Raw genomic sequence first — 24,118 nt, forward strand, 5'->3', positions numbered from 1 at the left:
GCTTTCTACGAAATAGCCAGCTGACAGAGGCTGAACTTCTTGCTTGAACTCCTCGAAAAGTAACATCCGCTTTCCGCACTGATCAAAGCCCGAGTTACACACTCCTTGCCGCCTCCCGATTCACCCACTAACCCTTTCTTGGGGCTACACACCGGAACTCCGAAAGCGACCCGGAAGGAGAAATCGCCTTTTCCGCCAACGGAAGGCCCACCCTCTCCGAGCGGCCCGGGCGGGGTCGAGAAAGAGGGCTGCGCGTGCGCAGCGGCGTTGGCTGCCCTTCCGGTACGACCGGCGCGGGGAGACTGCACGGACGCAGGCACGCACTCACGCACACTCTCTCCTACTAGCTCTGCCGCGGAAGCTCCCGCCTATACCAGCGGTGCCATCCCCCCGGCCGAAATGCTGCGGGCCTGTCAGTTATCGGGTGTGACCGCCGCCGCCCAGGTGAGTGCGGGGGCGCCGGGAGAGGACGCGTGGTGAGGCTGACTCCGGGCAGCCAACGGAAAATGGGAGAGGCTTTCGCTCTGGCTAGGCCCCGGGAGAGAGGGCGTGTTTCAGGACCGCCTTCATCGCGAGAGTCCTGGGCCGACCCGTGAAGCAGTTAATTGGGGAGTTTGCCCAAGAGGGATGACTTGAGGGTTATTGCTGAAGCGGGATGGGTGTGGAAAGAAGGTAGCGGGGAGGCGGGCACAGGACAGTCGGCAGAGCTTGGGGGACCTGTCATCCAATCAGCCCGGCGCTGCCCCAGTCAGGGACCAATGGTGGCCGCTGCCGCTCGGGTCGCCGGTTGGGCTCGTGATAGGTTTCGCGCAGCCAGTGGTTGAAGGTCGAGGGGAGAACTACAGTTCCCAGAAGGAAAAGGCTAGCTTTGGCTTGTTGCATCTTTAATAAGGAGGTCTTTGAACTGTTAAAGAGTTCGCATTTTAGAGGTCAAGACTATAATTATTCGGGAGGGACCTTTTTTTTTGTAGCTGAGAGCGCCTCTGAACTATTCTTACTCTAAACAGAAACGGGAGATTGTAGTTTATGGAGTAAAGACTCTGAGGAAGGACAGGAGTCATGACCTTGTGCTCATTTCTGAGATTAGCTTGGGGATCTATCGCTCCAGGTGCTGGGACAACTGTGGCATAACATCCAAGAAGCCTGAACGCCCAGTGATTTTTACTGCTGCACGATTATCAAAGTAATTTTCTTTTTTTTTTAAAGTAATTTTGTACAATTGGAAATGAAAAAATAAACCTGTTCCATTGCTCATAATATTCAGAATATTGATATTTTGGAAGAATGTATTGCAAAACAGGTACTGTGAATCAAGTAGTAATTGAACAAAATCCCTAGTTATAGTGAGTGAGAAATCATAACTGTCAAAATTTTTTTTCCTTCCAAGTTTGCTTATCTCTCCCCACTTGTTGCCAGCATAGAAGCAGCCTCTTCTATAGGCAAGTAGGGTCTGTATTAGTTATTGATGCATAAAAAATGTCACAAATTTAGCAGCTTAAAACAACACCCATATATTTTACATTTTCTGGTTATGAATGGTCTGGATTCTTTGCTCAGTGCCACACAAGGTTGCATTCGAGGTGTTGACCGTGCTGTGGTTCTCATCTGGAGCTCACAGTCCTCTTCCAAGTTCATTTTGGCAGAATCCAGTCCCTTGCTGCTGAAGGACGAAGTCCCTGCTTTCTTGCCTGCTCTCACCTAAGTCTTAGAGGCTGCATAAAGTGTCTTGCTCAGAGGCTTTTCAGTGACATGGACGTTTGCTTTCTTGCAGACTACCATGAGTTTGTCTCTTTGACTTCAGAAGTCTCTCTTTCCTGTTTCTGATCTGTAGACCAATGATAAAGGGCATTAAGATTAGGCCAGACCCACCTGGTAAACCTCCCTTTTCATTAACTCAGAGTCAACTGATGAGTTACCTGAATTACACTTGCAAAATCCCTTTTGCCTTGTAACCCTAATCATGGACTTAGTAGGGGACAGAGATTATGGGGGCCATCTTAGAATCCCTCCTAATGTAATACCCAAGTGAGACTAGAAGAATGGAGGAAGTAGAGCTGCCTTTCAAGGCAGAACTGTTGGTTTGTCTTTGAGGAGCACTCCTTTCATGGCACACTGTTGTTTGGCTGTAAGGTTATATCATGGTTGTCACTGATGGGTCTCCTTTTCTCCCATAAAGCCCAAAATTCCTTTTTCCTTATCTTTATTAAGATACTTCTACTAACTGGGATCCCAATTAGGAGGTTAGAAGAAAAGAGATCAAAGCTTAATACTAAAATATGAACCCTTTTCTAGCTTATATCCGCATTTTCTTATGGTCTCGAAATTGTGTTCTTGAAAAATTAATTGGTTTGTTCTCCTCCTCAGGCATTCTATAGCACTTGATATTGTTACACTTTTTGCTATTTTGGGTTATGTAGTATCTAGGGGCCTGTTTTACCCTTCATCTCTCCTCTTTTTCCTTTGTTGAATCTGCTACTTCTTGTACCTCCAAATATATCCCCAAGGTCCACTCTTCCCATCTCTCTCCCTTTTTATTTTAATTAAGACTTTTTAAAGAGCAGTTTTAGCTTTGCAGCAAAATTGCGGGAAAGGTACAGAATTATCCCATATACCTCCTGTCTGCACACATGCATAGCTTCCCCCATTACCAACATCCCTCACCAGAGTGTTACATTTATTACAACTGATGGACTTAAATGGGCATATCATAATCACCCAAAGCCCATAGTTCACGTTGGGGTTCACTTTTGGTGTACATTGTCTGGGTTTGGACAAATGTATGATGACATGCTCAAGTCCTTATGGTATCCTAATATTTTTGCCTTAAAAATCCTCTGTTCTCTATTTGTCACTTCTTTCCTCACCTCCTTGCAACCACTGATCTTTTTATTATCTCCATAGTTTTGCCTTTCCAAAATTTCATAGAGATGGAATCTTACAGTATTTAACCTTTTTACTTTGGCTTTTTTTACTTCGTGTAATGTGCATTTATTAACTTTTGTGTCTCTTCATGGTTTGATAGCTTTTTAAAAAAAATTGTTTTGTTTGTTTGTTTAGCACTGAATAATATTCCATTGTCTGGATGTACCACAGTGTATCCATTCGTCTACTGAAATATATCTTGGTTGCTTCCAAGTTTTAGCAATTATGAATAAAGCCTGTTGTAAACATTCATGTGCAGGTTTTGTGTGGACATAAGTTTTGAGTTCTTTTGGGTAAATACCAGGATGCACGATTGCAGTATTATATGTTTACTTTTGTAAGAAACTGCCAAACTGTCTTTCAAAGTGGCTGCTGTTTTGCATTCCCAGCAGTGATGAATGGGAGCTCTTGTTGCACATCCTCATCGGCTTTTAGTGTAGTCAGTGTTAGGGACTTCGGAAGTTCTAACAAATGTGTAGTGATACCTCATTGTTGTCCGGTCTCTTTATATACTATTACTTGGGATTATATCAGTTGTCAGAACTGTATTCCGTAAGCAAATGATTCTCTAGCTTCTTTTGAGCTTTGTACTCAAATTTTCTTTTCCTTGTTTGATTTTGTCAACTTTATGTGGAATATTGTTTGTCAAAGTTCTTTCCACTTTCACCAAACTTCATCTTTTTTAATGTTTTCCTGCTTTTACTGTTGTTCTTTTAGAGTCAGTTCTTTATATAGTAGTTAATAAAGGCTTTTTAATTTATTTTTATTTTTTTATTTTTAAAGATTTTATTTATTCGCCTGACAGAGAGAAATCACAAGTAGATGGAGAGGCAGGCAGAGAGAGAGAGAGAGAGGGAAGCAGGCTCTCCGCCGAGCAGGGAGCCCGATGTGGGACTCGATCCCAGGACTGTGAGATCATGACCCGAGCCGAAGGCGGCGGCCTAACCCACTGAGCCACCCAGGCGCCCAGTAAAGTCTTTTTTAAAAGCATACAGATTGTGTCATACCTTCCTTCATTGGTATCCTGTCACGTTGAGAGTAAAATATAAACTCTTTACCACACTCACCAGGCCCTTCATGATCTGCTCTCTTTGCCTTTTTCATTTTTCTACTCTGGCTCATTCTATTTTGATATCTCTAGCACTTAACTCATTGCATTGTCTATTTTATTATTTTATTTTATTTTAATCTCACTCCTTTTTTTTTTTTTTTCATTTCTTTTGCTCTGAAGTCTTCCCACACTTCTTTGCTTAACTAACTTACTTCATTCTAATATTTTCTCAAATATCACCTTCCCTTCAGAGAGGCCTATTTTATGTAATATAGACCTTTGACCAGTCTCTTCTTCCTTGCACCACTCTGAATTTACCTTTACCTTACTTTTACTTTGTAGCTTTACTACTACTGACATAATGTATATTTGTTGTGGGTTTTCCACATTAAAATGTAAGCTCCACAAAGAGATTGTGTCACTTATTTTTTGTTGCTCTATTTCTAGTACTGATCTTAGTAACTGACTCCTAGTGGATGCTCAGTGAATATTTGTGATGTGTTTGAATTAAAAAATAAATTATTTTCTGTTAGCTTTTCTTAATCTCCATAAGTGGATGTGATGTTCCCTATAGCCCCATAGGTTTTGTTTTGTTTTCTTTTACTTTTTTTAGAGAGGGAGAGGGGGGCAGAAGGAGAGGGGGAGAGAGTCTTAAGCAGGCTCCATGCCCAGCAGGAGTCCAGTGTCACAACCCTGAGATCATGACCTGAGCTGAAATCATGAGCTTGTCACTTACCATTGAGCCACTCAGGTACCCCAAGCCCCATAGGATTTAGAATCTCTGATGGTATATTATGGTTCTCCAGAGTAACAGAACCAATAGGATATGTAATAGATAAAAGGATTTATTATATGGAATAGGCTTATGCAATTGTGGAAGCTATCAGCAGTGGAGCTAGGGGGCTCCACTAGCCCAGACTAGCCTGTGGTATGGTTTTAGTTTGAAGGCTGATGGCCTGGAGAGCTAATGTGCAGTTCCAGAATGAAAGTCTGCTGAATTCCACCTTTTGGGGGAGGCTCATCTTTTTGTTCTAGTCAGGCCTTCAACTGATTGGGTGAGGCTCACCCACATCATTGAAGGGAATCTGCTTTTGTCACACAGTTCACTGATTTAAATGTTAATCTCCAGAAACATCCTCCAAGTCGACATAAAATTAATCATCACAAATGCCATCTGCCTAACTCCTTGGACTCATCATCCTTAAATTCCTTACATGTGGATATTCAACAGAAATGTTCTCTTTTGTGTCTTCTTTCTTTCCAGAAATGCCCTTCAGGACTCAAGTTCTTCCTCAGTTTATTTCCCAGACTTAACACTATTTGTCTTCTTACTCCCTGTACTGCCTGCATCACCAGGCCCAACCTTTTTTGAGTTGGGCATTGGGCTTGGAGGGCCTGAGCTTTCAGCCCAGCCAACTCCTTGACTATGGATTTGCTAATGGTCATCTGCATGTGCAGTATCTTAGCTGTTTATCACTTGAAAGAAGAGAAAGAAGCATTGTTCAGGAGATTGATAAACCCAGTTTGTTTATGGCCAGAGTTTGATAGCAGGACTAGTTTAGGTTTGAATTCATGCCTCGACATTTTTAGTTGTCATCTTCTGGAATTCTCTCTCTCTCTCTCTTTTTTTTTTTTCTTTTTTTCCTCCATTAGGATTGTAAAACAGTATGTTACTCAGCAGTAATGTCTGCCAAGCGTACATGGTAAAAGGTACTTTAGTATGTCATACAGCTTGCTCTTTGCTTTTACCTATGCTAGAATCAATTTTTTTTTAAAGATTTAATTTTTTATTTGACAGAGATCACAAGTAGGCAGAGAAGCAGGCAGAGAGAGAGGAGGAAGCAGGCTCCCCGTTGAGCAGAGAGCCCGATGCGGGGCTCAATCCCAGGACCCTGGGATCATGACCTGAGCCGAAGGCAGAGGCTTCAACCCACTGAGCCACCCAGGCGCCCCTAGAATCAATTTTTATTATTCCTTATTTTCATTTCTGTAGGCCATTGGCTTTCAGACTGTTTTGGGATAAATTTTACATCATAACTTAAGTGAGTGGGAATATATGAGTAATAGATATTCACACATATGTGCAGGAAAAACTAAAGAAGTATTAAGTTCCTTGTTTTGCTATATTTAATATCTGCCATTTTCTTGGTGTAACTGAACGGTACTTTTTCTAAGATACAGAGTGTGTCTATACTGAGAGAATACTGCCTCAAGGCCAAATTTCCTGGATTTTTTTGTGTAATATATTTTTAACTTTAATTTATGATTCTTTTATTTTTTTAAAAAGATTTCATTTTTTATTTGAAATAAATATATTTATTTGAGAGTGTGCATGGATGCACACACATTCAGCAGGGAGGGGCAGAGGGAGAGGGAGAAGCAGATGCCCTACTAAGCATGGAGGGTGATGTGGGGCTTGATCCTAGGACCCTGAGATCATGACCTAAGCCAAAGGCAGATGCTTAACCAACTGAGCCACCAAGGCACCCCTTATTTCATTATTTTATATGAAATATTTTAAGTTAGCTGTAGAAGTAGTTAAGTTGACACATACTAATCTGCATTTCATTTTTTTTTTAAGATTTTATCTATTTATTTGTTAGAGCGAGAGAGCACAAGCAGGAGAGGCAGGCAGAGGGAGAGGGTGAAGCTGGCTCTCTGCTAATGTGGGGCTCGATCCCCGGACCCTGGGATCATGACCCGAGCCGAAGGCATATGCTTAACGGACTGAGCTACCCAGGCACTCCTTATTTCATTATTCTTATAAAATATTTTAAGTTAGCTGTAGAAAAAGTTAAATTGTCACATACTAATCTACATTTCAAATGTAGAACTGGTCATTAACTTCTGGGTGTTTTTTGTTTGTGTGGGAGGAATCCTTATGACAAAACTTTAGCAGAACACCATCAGTTATAGTGACTGGCAAATTCTAGAGGGGAAGCCTGGAATCTCCAGATGGGGTTCATGTGAGGAGATTATTTATTATATTCTCTTGTTTCTAGGTTGTAATGCTAGAATTTGGTTTCTTTTTGTATGTTTACCTTAGTTTGGAGTTAAGGAATAGATTGTGCAAGAACTTAATGTGGGAATTAAAGGTTTTATCTTTTTTGTTTTTATTTTAATTTATTTTTTAAGATTTTACTTATTTGAGAGAGAGCAAGAGCAGAAGCAGAGGGAGGGGCAGAGGCATAGGGAGAGGGACAGGCAGACTTCCTGCCCAGTAGGGAGCCTGACATGGGGCTCCATTCCAGGACCCCAGGATCATGACCTGAGCCGAAGGCAGATGCTTACCTGATTGAGCCACTCAAGCACCCCTCTTTTTTGTTTTTAAAAATCATGTTTCTATAGGTTAGATACAGTAATGCTAGCCTTGTAATATATGTCAAGGCAGAGTGCTTTGAAACAGTTTGGTTTTTTCTACATAATAGGAAATTTTGTTTTCAAAGATTTTATTTATTTGACAGAGAGAGACACGGCAAGAGAGGAAGCACAAGCAGGGGGAGTAGGAGAGGGAGAAGCAAGCCTCCTGCGGAGCAGGAAGCCCGATGGAGGGCTCAGTCCCAGGACCCTGGGATCTTGACCTGAGCTGAAGACAGATGCTTAATGACTGAGCCACCCAGGTGCTCCTACATGATAGATTATTATTAATAAAAAGGAATTCCAGAGCTAAGAAAAGTAGGCGACTTCATTTATATAAATAAAGAGATTAGCTTGGTGCTTAAGAAAGAGAGCTCTAAGAGGCTGACTTAGATCTGGCAATGGTTTCTTAGATAGGACTCCAAAAGGAAAAAAAGATAAATTGGGTTTCATCAAAATTAAAAATTTTTGTTCATCAGAAGACACTGAAGTGAGTGAATAGAATAGGAGAAAATATTTTCAAACCACATATCTGATAAGGATCTAGTATCCAGAATAGGTAAAGAACTCCTATAGCTCAATAACAAAAAAGATGTCCCTAATAAAACAAAGGCAAAGGACTTGAATAGACATTTATCCAAAGAAGATATATAAATGATCAAAAAGCACATGAAAAGATAATAAACATCCATTGGCATTAGGGAAGTGCAAATCAGAACCACAATGATACAGCCACTTCATACTCACTGTGAAACCTATAATAAAAACCAAAATGACTGGTGTTAGTGAGGATGTGGAGAAAATGGAGCCCTCATACATTGCTGGTAGGAATGTAAAATGATGCAGAGTTAAACATAGAATTACCAAATGACCCTGCAGTTCTACCCCCCCCCCAACTGAAAATAGGTGTTGAAATAGAAACTTGCAGAGAAATACAGCATTATTTATAGTAGCCAAAAGATGGAGACAACCCACATGTCCATCTAATAATGTCTGGATAAACAAAAAATGGTGTATTCATAGATAAAATATTCTGGTCAGCCCTCAAAGGAAAATACATGATACATATATGGTACATGCTACAACCTGGGTGAATCTTGAAAACATTGTACCAAGTGAAAGGAGTCAGGCTCAACAGAACACACAAAATGTATGATTCCATTTGTACCAAATACCCATAGATCCAGGAAGTAGATAGTGTTTGCAGTGGCTGAGGAGAGGGGTCAATGGACAGACTGCCTAGTTGGTGGTACAGGAATTTCCTTTTGGAGTGATGCAAATGTTCTCGAACTAAATAGTGGTGATGGTGGTTGTACAGCACTGTGGATGTACTAATGTCACTGAATTGTATACTTTAAAAATGGTGAATTTGTGGTGTCCTTCATGGCTGTCCATTAAGTGTCTGCCTTCATCCTAGGTCATGATCCTGGCATCCTAGGATGGAGCCCTACATGGAGCCCCACATCAGGCCCCCTGCTAAGTGGGGATCCTGCTTTTCCCTCTCCCTCTGCCTGCCACTCCCCCTATGTATTTTCTCTCTGTCAAATAATAAAATCTTTAAAAATATGTATATAAAATGGTGATTTTTATAAGTGAATTTTACTACAGATGGGGGGAAAATTTTTTTGACACCAGGTATTTGCAGATGGCCTGAAGTACAGAGACAAAGTTATATATTACATACATTCGTATATGTATATTATATATATATTTTATGTATATGTATAAAATTAAAATAATGTAAAATAATATGTTTTAAATTTTAAGTGGAGTCTATTGGCCAAAGATGGGACATTTTTTTCTTGTTTAAATTCATGAGTTCATAAAGATACTCTTTTGGTTAGCTGTAGCTACATAAGCCACCTTGAGCTTGGGGTAGAATAATAATTTATTGTTGCCTCGTTTCAGTTTTTGGGTTTACCTGGGCTCAGCTGAGCAGTTTTTGCTAAGTGTCCCTAATGAGGTTGTAATCAGACAGTGGCTAGGAATAGAGTCATCTCAAAGTCTTCTCACTTTCATGTCTGGCAGTTGATACTGGCTGCACCTGACACCTAAGCGGGGACGGTTGGCTAGAATACCTGCATGCAGTGTCTTGGACGAGAGGACGTCTTGGATGCGTATGTGGTCCCTGGGGTACAGCTCCGGAAGCACTTTTCCTTTCAGTCTAATAACTTGTGAACTAAAGAGACAAGTATCTGCTCTCTGTTTACCCATCATACAGTACAGTGTGACAGGCATTCTAGACACTTCCATTCAAAAAGGTAGGAAACAAGACCACACATAGCAGTCATTGTTATAACATGTTACTAATTTTTTAATTCATACTGATTGGTAATAATACTTCATAACTCTCAGTTCTGCTCTGGCTCTTGATTTCATCCCTTGAATTAGCCTTCCTTTTCTAGAAAATGTAGTTATCTTAACTTTGGGTTTCCTGTGGATTGTATTGGGGTTTTCTCCATTAGACAAAAAAGTCACACCCATGAATATCAGGGTAAGCTTACCTTTACTGTTTTGGTCTCCCTGTGAGCTGCTATAGGGTAAAATCCTTAAGATTCTCAGTAGCCCTGTTGTTTAACAAAAAGACTACGGGAGGTACACCCTTAGGATCCCCAAGGGGCCTTTTCTCTGTGTGAAAAGATTCTGTAGGGAGTGCCTCCTTAGAACTTTGAGGTCTTAAAGGATTTTTGCCAACTGGAGAGGCTGAGAATGAGAGAAAGTTTTTATTTTTGAGCCTATAAAGTCCTGGCTCCTTAATATTTCCTTTAAATTGTACTTGAAAACTAGACCGGTCTTTTGGTTTGTTTGTTTTGAAGTTCATTTTTACCCTTATACCCTGCTCAAAGAAACCAGTTGGCACTTTGAGCATTCTGCTTGGAATTCTGTTTAGCTAAATCCATCAGTCCATTAGGTACAACTTCTGATTTTCTATTTTCCATGTTACCTGTTATGACAGGTGACAATTCTGACACTGTATAACAAGGATCCCTTTTTCCTCTAGGTTTCCAAAAACATTTTTCTTACTGAAGCCCTTAACCAACACTCTCCATGGATGAGGTGAGGCTTCTGTGAAGTCTCTTCAAGGCCTTTCCAACTTTCACCCTCTACCCCATGTGCTTTATGTTTTATTGTGGAAACCTCTTACTCTAGATACAAGTTATCTGTTCGGTTGTAATTGTATAACAGATCACCCCAAACTTAGTGGTATTAAATAACAGCATTGTTACTTGTTATTTTATAGTAATAGCATTTATCATATAGGTAAAAATTACATAAATGAAAACATTTATTATATAAATAACCTAAACAGATTATCTCTTAGGTCTAAAGATTTCTGGGTTCTGTCAGGAGGTTCTTGAGGTCTAATGCAGTTGAAAGGTTCTGGGGAAAATGGCAATGTTCTGGAAAACCAGGTGGGATGGGAAATGTAACAATTTTTAGGAAATACAATTTGTCACAATAAATGAAAAAAATCCACAATTGGTCATTATCAGAGGATAAGTAGATAAAAGGGTAACGGATTTATTCTGCCTTTCCTGTATGACCTATATTTTGGATAACCAAATTGTAGATGAGGGGAAGGGTCTTTTTATAAGATATGTCAAATAATAAATGAAAAATAATAAAATTACTGTCTTCTGCAACTTCCAGTAAATTAATGGATCTAGACATTGTTACATAAATGCAGTTGGTAACATCATAAAAAGAGAGCTAACCAGAATCTGTGCCTTCTGGTGAGAGAACACAGCACCAACTAAAGTTTTACCAGAGAGAATAAACCTGAGCTTAAGCAGGTGTCAGGATCTACCTCTGGTTTGCAGGAAATCCAGAAGACAGGATCATGTTAGATTGTACCTTAAACAAAATCCAGTCTGGGAAATTCTATAGAACAAGCAGTCCCGGTTCTTCAACAAATTAATTATTGGAGGGAAAACCTGTAGATTAAAAGAGACTTAGAAGATATATTTTCTTTTTTTAATAGGTAAAACTACATTATAGTAGGAACTCATACTTTGGTGATAAAACCATAAAAACCCATACATTTGTTGACTTTTAAAACTACTTAGGGGGCGCGTGGGTGGCTCAGTGGGTTAAAGCCTCTGCCTTCGGCTATGGTCATGATCCCAGGGTGCTGGGATCGAGCCCTGCGTCGGGCTCTCTGCTCTGCGTGGAGCCTGCTTCCCTTCCTCTCTCTCTGCCTGCCTCTCTGCCTACTTGTGATCTCTGTCTGTCAAATAAATAAATAAAATATTTAAAAAAAATAAAACTACTTAGGATGTTAAATGCTACATAGAATATAAGAGTAGGCTAATGAGGATATTTAAATTTTTTTTAAATCTAGAGCCACTGGTTTAGGAAAAAAAAATTTGAGTTATGCTACAATCTTCATTTCTACTTTTTTCTCATACAGAAGTAGGAAACTACTGCTGTCAGTTTTTGGCCATGAAAGATAACTTTTCTTCATGTTTTATGCCTTATTAAATCAGAAAGCATCTTTTTTTTTTTTTTTTAAAGATTTTATTTATTTGAGAGAGAATAGGAGAACAAGCATGGAGTGGGTGGGGCCATCAGGAGAAGGGCCTGACTCCAGTCTCCGTCCCAGGACCCTGAGATCATTACCTGAGCCAAAGGCAGATGCTTAACTGACCGAGGCACCCAGATGCCCCCAGAGTGCATCTTATAATTCATGGTGTGTTGTTTAATTGAAAACATTTTGATAGCTCAGCTTTCACAGAAAAAAAAACTAGCCAGGAAAATTCTGAAAAAATAATAGTACTCAAAGAGAGGACAAGTCCTACCAGAGTAAAAGCTGATTCTAAGATGCAGTGGTTAAAACACTGTAGTATTAGTGCAGATCAGTGGAACAAAATAGGGAATCTAAATGCATCAAGGCATTTGATATATTTTAAAGGTGGCATTTCAAGTTGGAAAAAATTGATTGTTCAGTCTATGATTCAGGGACAACTGAATAGAGATTTGGGGAAAAAGTAAAAAATAAAAAAATAATTAAAATAAAAAATTAAAAATAAAAAAAAATTAAAAATACCTTACACTAATTTCAAAGATTTATATGGGAGTACCTGGGTGGCTCAGTCAGTTAAGCAGCTGTCTTGGCTTGGGTCATGATCCCAGGGTCCTGGGATCACACCCTGCATCAGGCTCCCTGCTCATTGGAGAGCCTGCTTCTCCCTCTCCCTCTGCCTGCCACTCTGCCTACTGTGCTCTCTCTGTCAAGTCAATAAACAAAATCTTAAAAAAAAAAAATTTAAAAAATGAAACTGTGATAGTAGAGGAAACATGGAAGAATTAATTTTGTAATCTGAGAGTGGCTTTCTTTTTTTTTTTTTTTTTTTTTTTTTTAAAGGTTTTATTTATTTATCAGAGAGAGGGGGGGAGAGAGCAAGCACAGGCAGGCAGAATGGTAGGCAGAGGCAGAGGGAGAAGCAGGCTCCCCGCTGAGCAAGGAGCCTGATGTGGGACTCGATCCCAGGACTCTGGGATCATGACCTGAGCTGAAGGCAGCTGCTTAACCAACTGAGCCACCCAGGCGTCCCTGAGAGTGGCTTTCTAAGAATATGAGAAAACATATAAAACATATGAGAAAACAGAAGCCATATAAGATTGACAGTTTTGACTACATAAAAGTAATTTTTTGCATGGTATGAACTACCATAAACAAAGAAAAAGCGGATCATGAACTGGATAAAAACATTAGTTATTATCAGAAACATTGCTAATTTCTCTTCATGTATAAAGAGAAAAGAATATGAAAAGATCAGTCTTACTTAAAAGTGGTCAAGGGGTACCTGGGTGGCTCAGTGGGTTAAGCCTCTGCCTTAATCTCAGGGTCCTGGGATCGAGCCCCACATCGGGCTTTCTTCTCAGCAGGGAGCCTGCTTCTCCCTCTCTCTCTGCCTGCCTCTCTGCCTACTTGTGATCTCTCTCTCTCTGTCAAATAAATAAATTAATAATCTTAAAAAAAAAAAGTGGTCAAAACGGAGAAAGACAAATATACCATATGATCTCACTGGTGTGTGGAATCTTAAAAACAAATGCGTAAACAGCAGAGTTAGACCTCTAAATACAGAGAAGGCAGGAGGAGGGGGAAGTGCAAAGTGGGTGAAGGGGAGTGGGAGATACAGGCTTCCATTTATGGAATGAATACACAGGAATAAAAAGTACAGTATAGGGAATATAGCCATTGATATTATAATAGCGTCTTATGACAGATTGTAACTGCACTTGGGGTGAGCATAGCATATAACAGAGCACAGAGCTGTTGAATCACTGTGTTGTATATGTGAAACTAATGTAACATTGTGTGTCACCTATACTAAAAAAAAAGTAGGGGCGCCTGGGTGGCTTGGTGGATTGAAGCCTCTGCCTTTGGCTCAGGTCATGATCCCAGGACCCTGGGATGGAGCCCTGCATCTGCCTCTCTGCTCAGCGGGGAGCCTGCTTCCCCCTCTCTGCCTGCCTCTCTGCCTACTTGTGATCTCTGTCTGCCAAATTAAAAAAAAAAAAAAAAAAGTGAAACTGGGTGTAGGGAAACATTCACTAAACAGTTTTGTTTTATTAATTACCAGAGAGACAGAGAGTGTGTGTCCCTACAAGCAGGGGGAGCAACAGGCAGAGGGAAAAGCAGGCTTCCTGCTGAGCAAGGAGCCTGATATGGAAATCAATCCCAGGACCCTGGGATCATGCCTGAGCTTAAGGCAGATACTTAACTGACTAGGCCATGCAGGCGACCCTTTATTTTATTTTAGAAAAAGAGTTTATATGAGTAGCAATAATAAATATAAAAGTAAATAATGAAAGTGGTCAAGGATACTGTCTAATCGTTCATAGAAAGGGAAATAACATCATAAATACATGAAAAGATACTGAGTCATAATAAAGGAGATCGTGATTAAGACTGTACTGAACGTGTTTGGCAGGCTGTGAGAAAATATACATTACTAGCAAACTTTTTGACTACTTGGGCAATATTTATCAAAATTGCAAATTTTACCAGAATTAACCTAAAATGATGTATATTTCCCAGACAGCAGTACTTATTTTAACAAGAATTTAGACTGAATCTCACTTTCCATCAAAAGGGGGCTGGTTAAGTACATTAAATAACATCCATACAGTGGAATAATCAATCTCCGTAAAACCCTCTAGGACGAGTTCGTTTACTGATACAGAAGGATCACAAATACATATTGTTGAATGAACTTCAGAACTGGGTGTATATTGTGGTATTCGTTGTTAAGGGGAGTTTTGGGAATTCTCTCACAAAATATCTCTGGATATACAAGAAACTGATAGCATTAGTTGCTTATGGAGAGGAGGGGATCTGAGTAGCTGAGGGACAGAAGTTGTGAGGGAGACCACTATATGCAACTAAATCTTTTGAATTTTGATTTTAAATTTTATGTTTTAATTTTCTTCGTACTAGGAACTATAAACTTAACAGTCACATCAGATATATTTTGTCAAGGGAGGGATGAGGGTCAAGATAAAGCAAAGTAGAAGATGGAAAAAGAAACAGGTTAAAAAATAAATACTGATGTGAAATAAAATATTTTTGAGTTATAGCATTAATATGGTTTTGTATTTCCCAGGTTCGGTTTTCTACTATTAATGTTTGCTGCTTGATGTTCCAGTTAGCAGTTATCCACTGTGAACAGTGTCTTAATCTTTTTTTATTATTATATTTATTTATTTGACAGACAAGAGATCACAAGTAGGCAGAGAGGCAGGCAGAGAGAGAGGTTGGGGGGGCGGCGCAGGAAGCAGGCTCCCTGCTGAGCAGAGAGCCCAATATGGGGCTCCATCCCAGGACCCTGGGATCATGACCTGAGCCGAAGGCAGAGGCTTTAACCCACTGAGCCACCCAGGTGCCCCTTAATTTTTGACTTGAATACTTCTTTGTACCTATGAAAGTATGGAATCTTAAATACAACTTTAATGGTTTCCTAATAATTTCCAAGTCAACAAAATGGAGATGTTGACTTACAAAAGTAGTTGCAGTTCTGTTTAAAATGTCCTATAACCAACTTTACAGAACAGTAGGAAGACATGCTTTTCTGTTAAATATAGTTGAAAGATGTTGAGAATTCTACACATAGGTTCAGAATGCTTTTAAAATACCAACTGTAGCTTCTTTACGTGTTGTAAAACATCTAACTTACTGTTTTTTTTCCCTAAATGTGTTGGTATTAATGTTTACCTTTAGGCATAAATTGCAAATGTAATTAATTCTAGGGTAATTTTATGTGGCCTTTGATCCTATGATCAAGTTTCTTTGAAATTATTTCTTTTTTTTTTTTTTTTTTAAGATTTTATTTATTTATTTGAGAGAGAGACAGTGAGAAAGAACATGAGAGGCGAAAAGGTCAGAGGGAGAAGCAGACTCCCCATGGAGCTGGGAGCCCGATGCGGGGCTTGATCCCGGGACTCCAGGACCGTGACCTGAGCTGAAGGCAGTTGCTCAACCAACTGAGCCACCCAGGCGCCCTTGAAATTATTTCTAAAAGGAAATTTGTGTTTTTCTGATATTCTTTGAATGCAGTTTTATCAGGGAACCCAGAGAATGCATTTTTTTTTCCCTCTTGTCTTGTTGCAGTTTGATTTTCTAGTTGGTATAAAGAAAGATATTGGTGGGATAAATTTGAAATTTCAGATCAATTGCTGTGAATGACTTTGAGTTTATCAAAACCTTCCCCTGTAGTATTTCTGTAGGTGTTCATTTGTTTTATTTAAGGGATTCACATACTGTTAGGAAACATTTGCATTTACGTGCTTTACTTTGATTAAAACAAATTTCAAAGTATTGGTTTGATTATTTGCTTAGGATCCTAGGATCCTAAGCAAATAGTCCATTTGAGTAAATGGACTATGGAGGTAAGTATTTATTCGAGCATTTATAATGTTAAAATTTTTGTCTTAAAAATTTTGACTTTTGGGGTATCTGAGTGGCTCGATTAGTTAAATGTCTGACTTCAGCTCTGGTCATGATCTCAGGATCCTAGGATCCAGTCCAGGCTCCCTGCTCAGCGAGGGGTGTGCTTCTCCCTCTGCCTCTGCCTCCCCCCACCCCCTGCACCCCCCAGCTCATGCTCTCTTTCAAATAAACAAAATCTTTAAAAAAAAGTTTTGACTTTTAGTTTAAGGCAAACCAAGATTAACTTTTATTTATTTATTTACTTTTTAAGATTTTCTCCTAGGACCCTGAGATCATGACCTGAGCTGAAGACAGCCACTTAACTGACTGAGCCACCCAGGTGCTCCCCAAGATGAACTTTTAGATTTAAATGACTGCTGCTAGGAAATGACTGGCTGGTCCCATAGTTACCTTACAGATGGGAAATTTGGTTTTCTAGATAAGTTAAGCTAAGATTGGATCTCTCCCGAGTGGATTTATACACATCCTACCATGCAGTGTTTCCTGTGGGTGATTTTTCAGATGTCTAAATTAAGCTTACCAAGTAAAAATAATATTTTATACTTTTGTTTTATTTTTTTCTTGCCAATTGAAAAAGCATATGGCAAATTCCAGTCATATCCAAGAAATAATTAGTGTACATAACACTTTAAAGTGCTGATTGATCATAATCTGATAATCATTTTTTTAATCTTAAAAATAATCTTATACGAGCCTTGGGGTACTGAAAGCGTCATTGTTAAGGGCCTGTAAGAGTGTTCCATGGTAAATTGATTTCTGAAAATAATTTTTTGTTTAACAAAGACATGTGTAATAAAAATATTACATCTGAGTTACAACCCTAAAAGCTTTCCAGATTCCTTCTTCATTGGTTGTGATGTTTTCTCCTTCCTCTCTAGAGTTGTCTCTGTGGGAAGTTTGTCCTCCGTCCATTACGACCGTGCCGTAGATATTCTACTTCAGGCGGTTCTAGGTATGTGGTGTGTCTCCCTGTAAATGGGCTTTTAACTGTGTGTAAAGAGACATTTGTTTATCTGTTTTCCATGAATGTGGAATAGCTGTTTAAAATCTTTTTTGTTAAGGGGTACAAACACTGGAGCTTTGCTTTAATATTTGGAGCATTGTTTATTTGTAGGTGAAAATCTGTTATGATGCTCCTTTTGGTTCTTTTGTATTTAGATGGCATACAAGGTAGACAACCTCCCTCCCTCATGTGCTGTCTTCCGTTCTGTGGCTAATAGATTTATATCCAGAGCTCAGCATATTGTAATTTTTTTTATAAAGATTTTATTTATTTATTTGACAGACAGGTAGGCAGAGAGGCAGGCAGAGAGAGAGGAGGAAGCAGGCTCCCTGCTGAGCAGAGAACCCGATGTGGGGCTCCATCCCAGGATTCCGGGATCATGACCTGAGCCGAAGCAGAGGCTTTAACCCACTGAGCACCCCAGCATATTGTAATTTTAAAAGTATTTGTTTTATCTGATATTTTTATTGTCTTTCTTTTGTAAAGGGTTTATTTTGTTTTATTCACAGAAATGTTTTATTAAGGGGAGAGGAACTTTAAAAGTTAGTGATTGATATGGGGAATTTGAGAGGCAGGGTCGGGGGTTTGGTGGGTAGGAAAGGAAAAATGAAACAAGATGGGATTGGGAGGGAGACAAACCATCAGAGACTCTTAATCTCAGGAAACAAACTGAGGGTTGCTGGGGGGTTGAAGGGGTAGGGATAGGGAGTTGGGTTATGGACATTGGGGAGGGTATGTGCTCTGGTGAGTGCTGTGAAGTGTGTAAGCCTGATGATTCACAGACCTGACCCTTGAAGCAAATAATACGTTATATTTTAATTAAAATAAAGTGATGCTGCTTTTTTTGGATTCAAGGGAAATCTCATGATTGTGAACATCTTGAATTTTAACTGTTACAATGTAGATTACTTCATTCTTCCTATTCTAGATATTACTGTACTTAAAAACATCTAGTTATCCGTACGTAAATGTTGTTTTCTGTTGCAAACCTGTTTTAAAGCAAATGAAGGAAAGGTGATGTGCAGCTGTAATAATAAACTTGGCTGCTGTCATCTGAGTCAGCAGTAGATGGGTAGAGTTTAGTGGTCTTTGAGATTCTTACATTGGTCTAAGGAAGTAGGTTTGGGAGAGGCAAGAAGTATGAATGTGTTTCCTATTTCTTTCACTTAGGTTGTCTCCTGGCAAAATTGCTGGTGCTGGCCTTTTATTTGTTGGTGGAGGTATTGGTGGCACTATCCTGTATGCTAAATGGGATTCCCATTTCCGGGAAAGTGTAGAGAAAACCATACCTTACTCAGACAAACTCTTTGAGATGGTTCTTGGTTCCCCACCTTATCCTGTTCCATTGCCAAAGAAGCCGGTAAGAGTTTTAAACAATATTTCAGTTTTTCCTATGGACTAGTAAAAGCAGGTTGTTTTCATCTTGAAAACATTTTATAATTCAGTAGAACTTGGCCAGATAAGTGTTTACTAGTTTCCTTTAACATTAATTTGTAGAGTTGGATTTTCATCCCTTCCAAGTTAAGTGTTCTCATTTACTACCCCCTACATAGAATGATTGCGTGGCACATGAGGGTAAATGGAAGAGGCTGTTTGGGCAGAGGTAACTGTGGCTATCCTGTGGATGGAGGATGGTTGTGGCAGCTTACACTGTTGCAGCTCTCAGGTTCTGACTTACAGCACTAAAACGTAAGCATAGAATGGTCATGACACAGAATCCAAGGCGATATAGTTAGTAGTGGCTTTTTCTAGACCACAAAACAAGAGTCACAGAATTTTCAGCTACTTACTGATCGGTTGACGGAAATACCTTCTGATATTTCTGGAACGTTGTACATATTCAGAGTTTGAACCTACCCCCCGCCCCCCAGGCCTAAAAATTTTTCAAACATCTTAAATAATTGTTCATTCAAACAAACCCCTTGAAAAAAAAATTTACAGAGGAGAGCTTGGATTTTTGCTGATTTGGTCTTGGATATTTCTTTATGCTGTGAGGCTGGACATGGCTGATCAGTACTTTCTTAAAAATTGGGTGGACTTCTTTTCTCTAGTAGCTAGCATAGTCTAGAGGTCAGTCCTATAACAGCCTTAATACTTAGAAAAGCAAGTGTCCTGTAACACCTTCCCCTTACTCTGTCATGCTTTTTCAGAATAGTCTTCCACATCATTTATTCTTCCATATGAACTAAAATGTCTGTGCTGGCCAAGAGAAACCATTTTGTAGCTTCAGTAGTCAAGGAACGAAATTCTGTGGATTCATTCTAAAATCTTGGGTCTGTTTTAGCCTACATGACACCTCAAAAGTTAAACTTTTCTGCTTTGCTCTTTTTGTGTTACAGATAGTATCATGCTGTCACATACTTAGGTTAAAATTCTTAGATTCACCTTCATAGTTGCCTATATTTTGTTAGCAACCGTATCTTGTTTAATCTCCGATGTTTATTATTTTTTTTAAAGATTTGATTTATTTATTTGACAGACAGAGGTTACAAGTAGGCAGAGAGACATGCACAGGGGTAGGGGGAGCAGGCTCCCTGCTGAGCCTGATCCAGGGCTCGATCCCAGGACCCTGGGATCATGATCTGAGCCGAAGGCAAAGGCTTTAACTCACTTAGCCACCCAGGCGCCCCCATTTTTTTCTTGCATTACAACTGTCATCCCATTTCTGACCTCTATCACTTTGTATCCAAACTAGACCTGTTTCTTCCTGCCCCAGCCAAGACTTTCCTCCCAGTCTCCGCCCCTGAGATCTCTTCTTCTACCATAATCTAGGCTATCTTCATAGCAATACCAGAGAATCTTCTAAAATAAGTGCTATCACATTTTTATGATATTTTCATGATACCACTTATCATTGATTTTTATATATTTATTATTATTTGAAAGACTGACAACAGAGACTTTAGACATTGTTTCATGTTCTGCATGAAGAGAGTAAAGCCAGGGGTGGTTAAAGGTTAGCCTAGGAGCTAGCTGTTTGTTACTTTATTCTGTAGTTTATGGTTTTTGCTGGTTTATAGGTTGACATTTAACACAGCTTGGCAGTCTGGCTCTTTGTTTACCTTTCCAGCCTTATCTCTAAATGGTTCTGCACATAAATCCTTAGCTTCGTGTCAGTTTACTTTATAAATATGCCTTGTGCTTTCCATTCATTTATTCAGCAAATGTCAGTCAAGTTGATTACTATATACCAGACACTGTTCCAAGGGCCAGTGTTAAAGCAGAGAGCTAATCAAAGATCACTTCAACTTGCACAACTTTTCCCTTTGCGGGCTCGTACCCAGAGCGGCTTCTTTTCTTTTGCCTACTAATGTTCTCTTCAAGACCTATATCCTTCACTACATACACCAAAGTGTATTTTCTTATCTCTGGATTACAGTAGTAGTTAGTGTTTTTGTTTTTTAATTTTTACCATTTATTCATTCTCTACTCTTGTGCATTGTTACCAACTTGTTGCTTTTATTTATTTATTTTTTTTAAAAAGATTTTATTTATTTATTTGACAGACAGAGATCACGAGTAGGCAGAGAGGCAGGCAGAGAGAGAGAGAGGAGGAAGCAGGCTCCCTGCTGAGCAGAGAGCCCGATGCGGGACTTGATCCCAGGACCCTGGGATCATGACCTGAGCCGAAGGCAGCGGCTTAACCCACTGAGCCACCCAGGCGCCCAACTTGTTGCTTTTAGAAACTGCATTTTATTTCATGATAATCGTTTTGGAGCCGACATGATTATTTATGCACAAGATAATAAATACTGAGAGAGGATAAACTTAAAATCTTTTTGATGGACATGGAATAAGACCTGCCTAAATGGAGATAAATATTATGTTCTGGATAGGAGTTAATATCATAAAAATGTCATTTTTCTCAAATATATGCATTTCTCTTATATTTCCCTTAAATTTGTATATATTTGACAGAAATGACATTTGTATACACAGACACTGACACACACACCTCCAACACACCCATACCATTTACACATACACCTAATAAGAATTCTAATGAATTTTTTTTAGAGGTTGAGGAATCAGATAAGATGATTTTTAAATTCATATGAAAGGATAAATAATGTACTAAACTAGCCAAGCACATTTCAAAACTGTGTTGGGTTAGGGAGGAGTCAGAGGACACTTTTTTCCCAGATAATGGACTTTATTATAATCAAACTTTAATAGAACGGTAAGGTTTTAACACAGGATTAGAAATTAGAATAGAAAAACTTAGTCTGGAAATAGGTCTTATTTATACACAGACACACATAACACACACATTTATTGGGAGAGTGTGAGTTGGTAGAACCTTATGCTAAAGCGATCTGTTAGTAACTGTTAAAAATATATAACCTTTTTGACCTAGCACTTCGTCTTTTGGCAGACTATGCTACAGATACCACTGCAGTGCTTTCCAGTTGCATGGACAAGGAATTTTTTTTTTTTTTTAAAGATTTTATTTATTTATTTGTCAGAGAGGGAGAGCATGCATGCACAAGTAGGAGGAATGGCAGGCAGAGGGAGATACAGGCTCCTGGCTGAGCAAGGAACTGTATGAGGGACTCTGTCCCAAGCCCCTGGGATCATGACCTGAGCCGAAGGCAGATGCTTAATGGACTGAGTCACCCAGGCACTCTGGACAAGGATGTTTAACAATGAAAAAAGCAGGAAACAAGCTTGTTTTCCAAACATAGGAGAGTAATTGATAAAATTTTAGGGTTTGCAGATACATTAAGATATACAATTAAATTAGAATGTTATGGAACTAAAAATCATTGCTTGATCTGGAAGAGAATGTCCATGATAGATTATTAAATGAAAATAAAACCAAGAACTGAGTTACATGGTAATTTGTATAATATAACCAACCTTATTTTGTTTTGTTTAAAAAAATGAAAAGTTGTATATGTGTATATTCCTGAGCTTATGCTCAGGGATGGAAGGATAGATTTCACGCTATTGGCAGTGGTTACCTTCTGAGTGCTGGAAAGGAAAAAAGCAGTAAAGAAGCAAAATAAAACCATTAATATGTCTTGATATTATTTTGCTTGTTATAAGGAGCATGTATTTCATGATTTAAATGATAAAATTTTACTAAAAGAAAATGCACATATTTCTAATTTCTGATAGTGACAAAGTTCAAAATTATTGCTCTTATATTTGAGTAGTCGTTGAGATATCTGCATTCCATTACCAAGTTCTGGCAAAAAAAATGGCACATCACAGGTGGTAAATGAAAATATTTCTGTTACTTAGTAATTTTTGCCAGCGCATTATAACGGCAGTCCTTTAATGAACAGGGTCTTAAACTTAAGGCAGGTGGTAACTGAGAAAGAGAAAATCAGGCATTACAATAGGATCCTGTATTTCAGTGTACGGTTGCATGAATCTGGGAGATTAAGGAAACAAAGCTAACATTTGGTTTTACTCAGAGCCTCTGAAAATTATTTGTTTCTAACTGAATATATATACAAGGCAACAAAATTGGATTTAAGAAGCAGATGGAAATGGTGCTCTCAATGTTGTATATATAGAAGAAATGGTGTTAAAAGGGAAGGCTCTGCAACATATACTTTATTAGTTGCCCTAAGAGAAGCCTTTGGTACTATGAAAATTGGGCCAGTCATTTGGCATGAAGTTTTTGGGTTGCATTTTTCTAAAATGAAGACTTACCTTACCTTACTGTGATTAATAAAATATGTAATACTGTGAAGTGTTAACTTTATATGAAAAGCCTGAGGTACTTGACTTTTGAAATAATACAAGTTATTCTGTGCTGCCTTTAAAAAAAAAACCAACAGTATTATATCTGAAGTGTTATGTGTTTTTTATTTCCAAGATGCAATCTGGTCCACTAAAAATCTCCAGTGTATCAGAGGTAATGAAAGAATCTAAACAGCCTGCCTCACAACTCCAAAAACAGAAGGGAGACACTCCAGCTTTAACAACAGGTACCTATACTTAGAATCAGTTTTTTAAAAATTATAGATAAATAGATTGTTTTAATGAATTTGTACCCAGGGTCAAGAGGGGGCTCCTACCTCAGGAAGCACTCTTCCGGTCCCTAGTTCTTACCAGGAAAGAAGTGTTTACACCTATCATTTAACACTCCTTTTAGGAGTTGAGTGGGATATGGAGTTGGACTTTATTGTGAATAGCTATTCAGTGAGGATAATGGCAAGAATTGTCTTGCCTCCAACACTTTTTCTTTATATTTTACCCCTGACTCTTAGCTTTTCTCTTCTCTTCTCAGTGATATAGCTGTGGTCTGGGGAGGTTTTTTTTTTTTTTTTTAAAGATTTTATTTATTTATTTGACAGAGAGAGATCACAAGTAGGCAGAGAGGCAGGCAGAGAGAGAGAGAGAAGGAAGCAGACTCCCCGCTGAGCAGAGAGCCCGATGCGGGACTCGATCCCAGGACCCTGAGATCATGACCTGAGCCGAAGGCAGCAGCTTAACCCACTGAGCCACCCAGGCGCCCCAAGGGGGAGTTTTTTTCCCCAATTCATGATTTGCCAGTAATTCTGTCCCAATTTATGACACTTACCTAACTCTAACCTGCTCAGTAAACATTTCAACTTCTGTGTTTCTCCTTGATTAAACCTCTTGACTTTCTTTCATTCAGCAAATATTCATTGATTGTCTACTATCTGCCAAACATAGTAGGCACATTCTAGGCACTGGGGCTATAGCAATGAACAAAATAGTAAAAAAAAAAGCACAAACTCTGCAAATATTTCTTAGTGGGATATGGGGAGGAAGATCATACCTAAATAATATGTAAAATATATAGGATGTCAGAAGTGATGTGTTGGGGGGAATATTGCAATTTAAAACACAG

At 39.1% G+C, this 24,118-nt stretch overlaps 1 protein-coding gene across 9 annotated transcripts in view; it reads left to right on the plus strand.

The window, feature by feature from the left end:
* Nucleotides 1-164: 164 nt before the first annotated feature.
* IMMT (inner membrane mitochondrial protein) overlaps nt 165-24,118 on the plus strand; it is a 43,579-nt gene continuing 19,625 nt past the window's right edge. For 3 of the 9 annotated variants that reach the window (XM_059405667.1, XM_059405665.1, XM_059405669.1), the window contains exons 1-4: nt 175-444; nt 17,162-17,235; nt 18,457-18,646; nt 23,117-23,228. In XM_059405667.1, coding sequence (XP_059261650.1) covers nt 400-444; nt 17,162-17,235; nt 18,457-18,646; nt 23,117-23,228 — 421 coding nt within the window. In that variant the 5' untranslated portion in view covers nt 175-399. Of the gene's footprint in view, nt 445-1,163; nt 1,184-17,161; nt 17,236-18,456; nt 18,647-23,116; nt 23,229-24,118 lie in introns of those variants that run through there. The other 6 variants (XM_059405664.1, XM_059405666.1, XM_059405668.1 and 3 more) reach the window with 4 other exon arrangements.

This window comes from Mustela nigripes, chromosome 7, assembly GCF_022355385.1.
Source record: "Mustela nigripes isolate SB6536 chromosome 7, MUSNIG.SB6536, whole genome shotgun sequence".
NCBI classification, from domain to species: Eukaryota; Metazoa; Chordata; class Mammalia; order Carnivora; family Mustelidae; genus Mustela; species Mustela nigripes.